Genomic DNA, 10,894 nt, shown 5'->3' on the forward strand with positions numbered 1-10,894 from the left:
GGCGTAGAAGGGAAGCTGCCTAACCTTTGCCCCAGGAGCCACATTTGCCTTATATTTGTATAAAGCTGAGGGCCAAATTGGTGCAACAAAGAGCAGATTGTGGCCAAGCACAGCATTTTAAGGTTAAATAGTGCGGTTCCCAGCGAGTAATACAAAGCACGTGTGGCAAGCCAGTTGCAGTTGCCTGGGCTGAGCTAAACGCGTGGCTCAGGTTGAGCACTGCTGATGGAGCCGCTGGTTTCTCCTTTTGCAGACACAAGCCACCAGACCCGCTCCGTCTCCAGCCGCCCCTATTACAGTTTGCCCAACAGCAGCCATGAGAGACGCTCGGTCCTCGCTATCACGGAGCCGCCACGTTTCCACTCCCAAGCCAAAGGCAAGAACGTGCGCCTGGACGCTCACTCCCGCAAGGCCACGCGGAGGAACAGTTTCTGCAACGGGGTCACCTTCACCAACCGGCCCATCCACCTCTACGAGAAAGTTAGGCTGAAGCTGGTGGCTGTGCACCACGGCTGGAGCGGGGCCCTACGCTTCGGCTTCACCATTCATGACCCATCGCAGATGAGCTCTGACGAGATACCAAAGTACGCCTGTCCGGACCTAGTGACCCGACCCGGATACTGGGCCAAAGCTTTGCCAGAGAGGTTTGCTGTGAGAGACAATATCTTGGCCTTCTGGGTTGACCGCCATGGGAGAGTCTTCTACAGTATTAATGATGAGGAGCCAATATTGTTTCACTGTGGTATTAAAGTTTCCGGTCCTCTCTGGGCACTCATAGACGTCTATGGAATTACCCATGAAGTGCAAATACTAGGTAAGTGTGTATTTTGGCCCATGGCTTTCTCTTCTGGTTGCTCTTTCCACAAAGGCATGATCATGGAGAAAAGATGCATGATCTATCTGGTTGATCATTTCTGTGGGACACTTAAGAAAACTAATTTACTGTTGGTTTTGTACTTCAAATTAACCATTTTTCTTTTGCCAGCAGTGGGGATCCAGAAAGCAATATATTTCAGAGATGTCAGTGATGGAAAGTCCTAAGGCTGTGCATTGTAGCAGCCATGTGAAGGGCTAGATGGAAATCTTTACATGTAACTTTACCCAGCTTTTTCTGAGCTAGATGTGCTGCTATGGTGTGGAAAAATGTGGTGCAAGGTCCCAGAGACTGAGGAAACAAAGGCGACCAGCTCTGGCTTCCCCTCTTCTTTCCCAGCTACCAGTTACTTCCAGTCCACTGGAAAACGATGACCCATTCCCCAAGAGTTTCCTGGCACCCTTCCCCAGCCCCTCTCTCAACTTTTGGCCTTGGTCCCCACCTTGACTGGCAGTTTAACAAGCTGCGTTTGCAGATGTAACCACACTTATCCTTCCCTCATACATGGGCATCCCTGTATGTCTGCAAAGCACTGGCTGCAGCACAGGATGCAGCCTGCCAGCTGAAGAGTGATGAGAAAATGTAGCGCGAGCTCCTGTGTACTTTGGGATCCTTGCCACTGCATGCCACATCTCTCCTCACCCCTAAGCAGATCACTGCATTCAGGTGGTGCCTGGCTGATTTACAAGCATCATCCTTGGGGAGGGCTGCAAGAGGGGATGAATTTGTTCCCATTAGGAAACTGAGCCAATTGCCTTGGAATAACTTTGCTTTCGTGACTTTTATGGCATTGAAATTTCAAATGAATTCAGTGTTAGATGGAGTATTTTGAACTGATCTACACCACAGGGAATCGTTTTAAAATACAAGAGTGTTGCCCTTTCTTGGAGGCTCCTAGGAGCTGATTTGGTTTTAACAAGCTGAGCAGCACCTGCTCGAGGGGATGGTGCCTCCATCCTCACACTGAACAGACAACCAGCGATAACCTGTGAAATGGTTAGTCCAGTGGGCAGGCAGCTCCATCACATATTCTTCTGAATGGTATAAATTATTTTACAGCCAGGAAGGCTACACATAAACAACACTTTGCCCTGCCTGCTCTGCCTCAAATGTGTAATTAAACCTTACCAGTAGCTTATCCTGTAATTGCAGTTGCGACACACTCCAGCCTCTGGTGCTCATCACAGAGGTGAAGGAGTGTTTGCTGTATCGGACAGCGCAGCTGCTTCACCAGAGCAGTCCTTCTTCCTCATTAGATTATAGTTAGAAAAATAAAACGCAGCTTATTTCTGTCCCCACCCCCAAGTCCTGCCCTCGGCACCCAAGTGTGCAGAGTGAAAGACTTGGCCTGAGGGCACCTGTACTCTGATTTTTTTTTTGATCAAAGTACCAAGCCCCACAAACTGCCCCAGGAATCAGGACGATGCTCAGCCACCTGGGGCACCAGGGGACCCAGCCTCCTTGCTACAGATGTGGTGGTGTCAAAGCAGACATGTTTGTCTCTCTGTCTCTTCCTCCTAAAATTTTGCAAGTCAAGAAAGCTGTGAAATATAGCCCAAATACAGATGTACAAAATGCATCTTTCAGCATCATGAAGCTTGGATGTGTCTTACTCCTCTGTGGGAGCATTTCTTGCCAGATACCCTGTGCTTGCTAGAAGCAGCTGGTCCAGCCATCAGCCTACACCAGTGGCCTCTCCTGCATGGGCTTTTGAGCAAAGGCAGCCTCTGCTTTGCAGCTGCTGGATGGATTTGGGTGTTTTTCCTTCTTTGGTAAAAGCCTGGTGATTTTCTCCTCCAAGGAGCAGGCAATGTTGGTGCTGGGATGCTTTTCCCCACTCCATCTTTGGGAAGACCGGGAGTCTGCTTCATTCACACACACTCTTAACTTCCATGTGCTTCGACTTTGCTCAGCTGGTTAATGCCTTACCTTTGGAGGGAAGTGTCCAAGCCGCCCCGGACAGTGCTGGAGGTAGAAGGAAGGGCACTCCTGAACCTCCCCACACGTTTAAATCCCCCCCCAGCCTGGCGTGGCTGAGGTGAAAATCTGGGAAATGAATTAAGAGTCAGCATCCTGACTTTCCCTTTGCTGTGAAAGGGGAAAATAACTCTCTAACTGTAAAAATTTTCTTTGTAACACCTGCAGCAAGTAGCTTTTGTGACAAGCTCTCAATTCAAAATCTCTGCAGTGGTGTGAACACCCCTGAGATAGGAGGCTTGAAATCTTCTTGTAAAATGACCTCTCTTGGACACACCTATGCCTAGACACCTCACAGCTGTAAGGCAATGACAAGGAGTGTGAAAGGAATATCTATTCATGCTTGTGCTCCTTCGCCCATCACTGTGTTGCAGATTTGGCTTGCATGAGACCTTTGGACAACAAGATATTGAGGCGTTTCCTTCTTTTACGGAGCACCCTCAAAGCTGTTAGTCCCCTCTACTGAGAAAGCTGTAGGACAACACCGGTTTACAGCTTTTCCCAGTTCACCAGTGCAAGGAACTCCCAGATGACATGGGTACTTCATAACACGTGTTTTTCCTCAGCTAGTGCCAAGATGCAGCCATTTCTCTGCCTGCTCCACATGAGACTCTCCACCGCTAGCCTTTCATTAGTGGTTGACCTCTGGCTAATTTTTCCATTGTTTTTCCATTCAGAGGAACAGAAGTCAGATAATCTGTAGGCTGAAATAATAACAATTGTAACGTAAAAGTAGGCAATTGTATCTTGACTCTAATGTCCCTTATCACTGGGTTTATCTCACAGATAGCATGTTTGCAGAGACCATGACCACTGCCCGTCTCAGCACTGCCCGTCTCAGCACTTGCCTTCCCCAGAGCAACCATGATTCAGCCAACTTCAATAACAACGAACTGGAGAATAACCAAGTGGTGGCCAAAATTGCAAACCTAAACCTAAGTCGGGTTCCAGGACTTGCGACAGACAACCACATCATCCCCTGTTGCCCAAACCGACGGCAGCGTGCCCAGGGGGTCCCAGCCTTCCTGGACACAGACCTGCGATTCCACCCCACCCGTGGACCTGACATCACCTTTTCTCAGGACCGGATGGTTGCATGCACCAACTGGCAAGAAAGCAATAGGACTTTGGTGTTTTCTGACCGGCCTTTGCATATCGGTGAAAGCCTCTTTGTGGAAGTAGGACATCTTGGGTTGCCATACTATGGGGCCCTTTCATTTGGCATCACTTCTTGTGATCCGAGTACTTTACGGACAAATGAGCTCCCAGCAGATCCAGACTTCCTTTTGGACCGCAAGGAGTACTGGGTGGTTTACCGAGCGTTCCCAGTCCTCAACAACGGCGACATTCTCAGTTTCATGGTCTTGCCGAATGGAGAGGTGCACCACGGGGTGAATGGAGCCAGCCGAGGAATGCTAATGTGCGTGGACACCTCACAGTCTCTCTGGGTCTTTTTTACAATCCATGGTGTAATCAACCAGCTCAAAATACTGGGTAAGTGCAGCCAAAAGAAATGATAATGGGGAGCACCTGGCTGTGAAGCTTTCTGGGCCAGAATGGGAGCTACGGGTTTGCATTTGCAGTGTTGCCTTTAGCAGGTGGTCACCGATGTGGGGAAGCAGCTCCTGATCTCACCTTGTGTTTGCAAACAAGAGTGAGCGAGATGTGGTAGTTGTCACATAGAATGTATGCAGCCTGTATAAGTCCTCCAGAAAAGGATGAGACTTGAGAGATAAAATAAGCAGCAGGCAGGGAGGCAGGGGTGGCTGTGGGGATGGCTCTGAAAACTCTGGTTTTCAGAGTGTTTGTTTTAAAAGGGGTTCTTTATAAACCCACTATTCCAGCCAACAGGTATTAAACTCCTGCTTTGGTAAGGGTGGTGATTTTTGTGAGCGCAGCTCTGGTTTAAGCACGTGTGTTGCTGATGGACAGTAATCGTTCCCCAAGCACTGCCACACCTCGGGTATCAGATGTCGCTTTTGATCTATTGCAGGTGACCAGTTACAGTGCTTCTCCTTTCCTCTTGTTAAGGTTTCTGTCAGAGAAGCAGATGTTGGTGACTTTGTAAAGCAGGTTTTTCTCATTTAAAGCAATGCCCTTTCCCACCTGCCCCTGATCTGACAGTGAGACAATAATAGCTTGAGGCCGCTGCTGCTGGAGAGATCGGGACTGCGGGGAAGTGAGTTTACACTCCAAATGATGGCTGTCAGATAACCTGGTGCTCGTCTTGCTGAAGCACTGAACAGAAATTGTACAATGGCATAGTGAGGTCCGGGCCCTGGAGGTCACATCCAAAATCATGCACCTGTATCGTTACTAAGGGGCAGCGCTTAACTCAGTAGCTGGACTTTCTCCTAAAGCACCGTGCGCACGTGGGGTGGGAGCGACTCACTGGACTGAGGGGCGTTTAGCTGGGGTTTGGGTGTCCATTGGCCCTGCGGTGGGCTCAGCTCTCTCCTGTGTTTGCAGGCACTGTGCAGTCCAGCCCAGTGACCGTCTCTCCCTCAGGATCCCCTGGCGGCTCGCAGTACGACAGCGACTCGGACATGGCCTTCAGTGTGAACAGGTCGTCGTCTGCTTCAGAGTCATCGCTCGGTAAGGAGAGCCCAGCCCTCGGCACCTGGCTGTGCCGGCTACGCTAAGACGGGAATCCGGGCTGATAGATGATGCTGGGGCTATGCAAGACAGCAGGGCAAGGTTAGAGGGGAGATGTTACATCTCCTGCGAGGCCAACAGAAATAATTGGAAGAAAACACAAAGTGGTGGGAAGATTTTCACGGCCTGAAGAAGGGCTGCATGTTGCTTCCCACTTTGTCAGTCTGTCTAATGAAAGTGGTCCCTGCGGGGCTGTCCTTGCTGCAGCAGCAGTACTGCAATAGCGGCGGGTGCGGTATCATGTCTTGGGGTCTTACACCACCCAGACCACTGCTTTCTGCACTGCCAGGGCTCCACTGCCAGAGGGCTGCCCACATAACCGCTCACGTGCTGTTTGGGTCTCAGGCAGATGGCCCTGAGTGCCCTGCCCAGTACTGTCCCCGGCACGTGCTGCCATTGTGCAGTGCCGCAGCCGCCTGGCGTGGCCGGCGAGATGCAGGAGCACCCTGCGTGGAGCACAGCTCCTCTGGGGAGAGTGGGGCTCTGCACACTCACACCATGAAACGGGTGTGCAAAATCACAGCCCTGCTTGGGGAAGCCCAGGTGAGCAGTGCTTGCCCCATTTGTAGAAAAGGGATGGCAGGCTCTGCCCGGAGCTGTACCTGTGGTACCAATTAGAATACGCTGGGGTTTGTTTGGCCAAACGAACCAGGCAATGACTAAGAAAGGAAGAGCCTTAAAAATTGATTTGAGTGTGTGTGTTGTACAGTGTCAGGTTTGCACCATCTTGGTGACTAAATGATTTCATTCCTTCCTCCTCTTTTGCAGTGACTGCTCCCAGCTCCCCCCTGAGCCCCCCCATCTCTCCCGTCTTCCCCCCTCCGGAGCCATCAAGCAGCAAGAACGGGGAATGCACCGTCTGCTTTGACAGCGAGGTGGACACGGTGATCTACACCTGCGGACACATGTGCCTCTGCAACACCTGCGGTCTTAAGCTGAAGAAGCAGCTCAATGCCTGCTGCCCAATCTGCCGACGGGTCATCAAAGATGTTATTAAAATATATCGCCCTTAGCGCCCGGCTCGGGCTGTAGGAAGGGGGAACGCCGCTAGCAGTAACCATGCCTTTCCGTCCCTGCTTATGGGTTATCGTGCTGGTCAGTCGTTATCAAGTGGCTCGTTATCTGTGTTTCCTTATTTGACTAGTAGGGCACAATTCAGGGATAAAATTGAGCTGAGGATCATGTGGGGCCCAAAGGCACAGCTGCCGTGCCGGCCAGGCTGTGTGCCCACGGGCAAATCCGGGGAATCGCGGTCTGGACCAGACCCAGCTGCAAATGAGAAATTTCCCATGCAAAGGCTCTTTTTTTCCTCCTCCTCCTCCTCCAGAGGAGGGGAGGAGGCTCGCTGTGGTGCGGATCGGGAAGGGGAGGTTGCCACTTGTCAGTGCCGGGTGCCATTGGGCTTCCCAACCCTGAAACCCCAGCAGCTCTGGGCTGCTGCCAGGTGCTTGTGCTGTGGCGGAACAAAATTCAGACAAGGCCCAGTGGGAGGGTTCAAAGTGGACAAACCTGATCTGCAAATGTCATGTTCATCTGTGTGAGGGGAACTAGCTAAGGCCAAAATAGTAGCACAGCCAGATTCTCACTTGTTTGCGTTTCAGCTCCCTGAACAGGCTTCTGGGGCACGTGGAGAAACTGGTCTGGACTTAGATAAAGCAGCTTTTGCCTTCTGTGGCAGAGCAGGGATTTTTGGCCAGGGAGGCTGAGACCCGGGGTGCAGCCCCAGGGTAGCAGTGAGGACCATGAGCCCACTGAGAGCCCCAGCCAACCCCAACTGCTGCAGCAGCGATGGGCTGTTCAGGCGCTGCCTGTATGTCTGGCTGCTGAAGCCATAAATTGCAGCCTGTGGATGAGAGGGGTGTTTGGATGGGCACACTGCAATCCTGGCTTAGAAAAAGCGCAGGGCTACCGCTGTCTGCAGTGATGGTGTTTGTCACCTCCAGGCACACGTGCCTGCTCCTCTTTGCGGGCGGCATAGCTGTCGTCTCACACCGTCCTGCCTGGCTCGCCTCCCCTAGCCCATCCTCTGCAGCCAGCGCAGCGGCAGGGCTCAGCCTTCCTCCTGCCCCACCACAGGGACTTTTTGGAGCCTGTGGTGAGAAATTAATTTCTGACCCAGTCCCAGCAGGCTCACCTTTTTTCTGGGCACTGTGTATGTGCTGATTTTACCTGCTCTTTCTTCTGCCTTTCCAGGTTTCCTAGCACAGCTCCCAGCTGCCCGGACACTGGGTCCCAACAGTAGATGAGAACTTGTTGAGATGAACAGGGATCTATCTCCCTTGGCTTTACTTGGGAGGAGAAAAGAAAAAGGCTCTGAGGCTATTATTAGATGTTGGGACTTAAAAGGTAAATGGGTTTCAGCTGTGATATTAGACAGCTACAAGCAGCAGTAACCTGGATGAGCTGGGCAGCATCTGAGCATGCAGCATCGGGGCTGATGCGAGGAGCTTGGTGTCCTCTTCCCTGCTGCTCCCACAGGAGCTGCCCTCCGTCCTCCGCCCTCTGCCCACTTGCACAACTCCTATCCAGCCTTTCAGCCTGAGCCTGGCTGGTTTCCAGCTGGTCCAGGTTCATAAAGAGGGGAAGAGAAAGGATGCAAATGGGAGGATGAGAGAGGGGCTGGTGTCATTCTCTCTTGGTGACCATGTGCCACCAAGCGTGTAAGAACGGCTTTCTTCAGAAAGGTGCAATTACTACATTTTAGTCCAAAAAAGAAAAAAAGGAATAGCAACCCCTCTACGTTTCAGGGCTTGTGGGCACAGAGGGGCAGCCTGATGTTGTTGGTGTCTGTCACCTCGCCTCGCTATTCACTCTCTCCTCCAAGGTGCCGGTAGCCACGGGTGCACTGCCTCCTGTCGCAGCGCTGCTGCCTGGGTGGTGGTTTGGCGGTGCCTGTGGTGCCGCGCTTGGTTACCACCCGGCACTCAGCCCCATCCCAGCTGCGCTCTGCCGTCAGGGAGAGCACACCCAGGGGAGCAGCTCATCCTCCTCCCGCAGCGGGCTGTGGCTGCCAGCTCACAGGGCACGGAGAAAACCCTTTTTTTTCCCTTGAAGAACTAATTAACATTTTAATTAAGTGTATAAAGGAGAGGCTACTGTAGAGTGAGATCTCTCACTCGTTGGCCTGCTGCATCGGCATGAGAGCCTGCTGGCTTTGCAGAGCCCTTTTTGGAAACTCAGCTCATGCCACTGGCTGTGCTGCCGCCGAGCGTGCTCAGCCCTCAGCAGAGCCACGGGCACTGCGGCACAAGTTCACTTACGCCTTTGCAAAAGGAGGCAGCGAGGGCAGCTTTCCAGCAGCTGGAGCCTTGCCCAGACCTCCAGGCTGCCCTCCACCCGGGGACCACAGACATTGCCTTCGCAGAGACCTCCCCAGTCCCGCGTTTGCAGATCAGGGTCCGTCTGCGGTCAGTGAGCACAGCACTGAGAGCACGATGATGGCAAAGTATGTGAGCATGGGATGAACCCCCCCCCCGGGGTGTTAGCGCCTGCCTGGTGAACAGGCTGCAGTGGGAAGCCTTTGCATGATGAGGAATTCAAGAAAAGTTGTCCGAATCCACAGTGAATGACATGAGCTTGGATCAGGTCTGGGCTAGCAAACACCAGCAGTCATCCCTGGGGCTGCTCTCCTGGTTTCAGGGGTGCTCAGTCCCTTTTGGTGGCTGCACGCAGCTACACGCATGGGCAGAGCAGAGCCCATTTGCTTGGCTGGCACCTCAGGTCCTCAATGAGCGGGGCTAACTGCATACCTGGGGTGGGGATTTTTTTGGTGTAGCTCTTTTTTTTTTTTTTTTTTTTTTTTTTTTTTTTAAGCCAGCAAAGAGAAATACCAAATCCACCCCAGGCTGTGTCTGAGCTGTTCAGGACACACTGCACAGGTTGAATTTTTGCTGTAGCAGCCAAAACCAGTTTCCAGAAGGGCAGCATCCAGCAGAGCCAGCAAGGGAACCAGCTCAGTCAGGGTCCGGAGTGCGGCTGTGCAGCGAGCGGGACGTGAGCGCAGTGGACATGTCGCCCTGCCTATCCGAGAGCAACAGGAATTTTCCAAAATAGGCCTCTTATAAAAGATTTCCAGGAAAAGGTAGCCTCTTACAGATTTAATTGTTAGTACTCGTATTGCTATTTTTTTTAAACAGTCCGATGATATATGATTTGTACAGAAGATCTGTTTGTGCCTTATAAGGGTGTCTGTGCACTTTTTATCCTTTTTAAAGCAACTTTTAAAAAGAAAAAAAACAGGGGGAGAAAACAACACAGATCAATGGTAGTTTTATAGAATTTTGTGTTCACTGAGAACCCTGCTTTTTTTATATATATATATATTGGAGTGAAAAAGTGTTTATTTCCACGGATTTTTCCCCCCTCTCCTCCTAACCTATTTGTTTAAAAATTAAAAAAAGGTGGAAAGAAAGAAAAAGGAGATGGGGGAACTCTTTTACCTTCCCCCTTTCCAAGACAGTTACTCTCTTATCGTTACCTTTATGATTCAATACTGTGACCTGTACATCATGTTTAAGCTGAATCACATTTTGGACCTCTGTATTAGGCTTTTCAAGCAAATCATTGGGGGACTGGGGGGGAGGGCATCGCACGAGGGAGGGAACTGCACTTCTACATGTCAGTGCTCTATAGCGTTCTGTTCAGTGCCGTGTGTTTTACTTTTGTCCATTTACCTGTTTTACATTAATATAATTTTACTTGTTTATGAAACAAATAAAACTTTGGCTTGTAAAGAGTGCTCCCAGACGTTTAAAAGCGTTTGACCTGGAGTGTGAGCAAATCCTTTATTTCCAAAGCGTGGCAATATGCATAGAGGCAGGGCACCTCTGCCCAGCTCAGGCACCACTGCTTCAAAAAAAAAAAAAGTTAGGCACTTTAAATACCTTGCATGAGCTTCGCTTTGCTCCTGGGAGGTCACTGCACAGTGGCTGCTCAGTCCCTTGATGGGCAGGACAGGGCAGGGGGGATTCCTGGCTCATTTAACTTTGCAAACCCTTGAAAGTTTGGCTGGCCACTGCAGTAAAAGCAGGGTGTATTTTAGGGCTACAGAGGTGGGGGGGCGGTCCTGTGGCAGATGCCCTCTCCAAGTGCCCCAAATTCCTCATCCAACCTGCACCACCTCAAGCAAGGCAGCTGCCAGCCTGGCCCCGCTCCTGTGCCCGCGCTGGGGCTGTGGCAGCCTGGGGACCGTGCCGGCTGGCCCAGGGAGGGGGTGATGCAGACACAGGCAGGAGGGCTGCTTTTTCTTTCTTTTCTTTTGGTTTTCTTTTTTTTTTTCTTTTTTCCTTTTTTTGTTTTTTGTTTTGTAGCAATGCCTGGCTCTTTATTTCACAAGCAGAGGCCAACAGAAGGCTGCTCTGTAAACTGTTTATATCCCAAAATGTGGCC

General features: G+C 51.1%; 1 protein-coding gene across 1 annotated transcript in view; it reads left to right on the top strand.

Moving 5' to 3' along the window:
- Positions 1-10,244, top strand: part of NEURL1B (neuralized E3 ubiquitin protein ligase 1B) — a 36,023-nt gene extending 25,779 nt beyond the window's left edge. Inside the window, exons 2-5 of the mRNA XM_076350007.1 lie at positions 254-814; positions 3,638-4,345; positions 5,321-5,446; positions 6,275-10,244. Coding sequence (XP_076206122.1) covers positions 254-814; positions 3,638-4,345; positions 5,321-5,446; positions 6,275-6,519 — 1,640 coding nt within the window. The 3' untranslated portion in view covers positions 6,520-10,244. The remainder of the gene's footprint in view (positions 1-253; positions 815-3,637; positions 4,346-5,320; positions 5,447-6,274) is intronic.
- The last annotated feature ends 650 nt before the right edge of the window (positions 10,245-10,894 follow it).

This window comes from Aptenodytes patagonicus, chromosome 12 (assembly GCF_965638725.1).
Source record: "Aptenodytes patagonicus chromosome 12, bAptPat1.pri.cur, whole genome shotgun sequence".
Taxonomy (NCBI): Eukaryota; Metazoa; Chordata; class Aves; order Sphenisciformes; family Spheniscidae; genus Aptenodytes; species Aptenodytes patagonicus.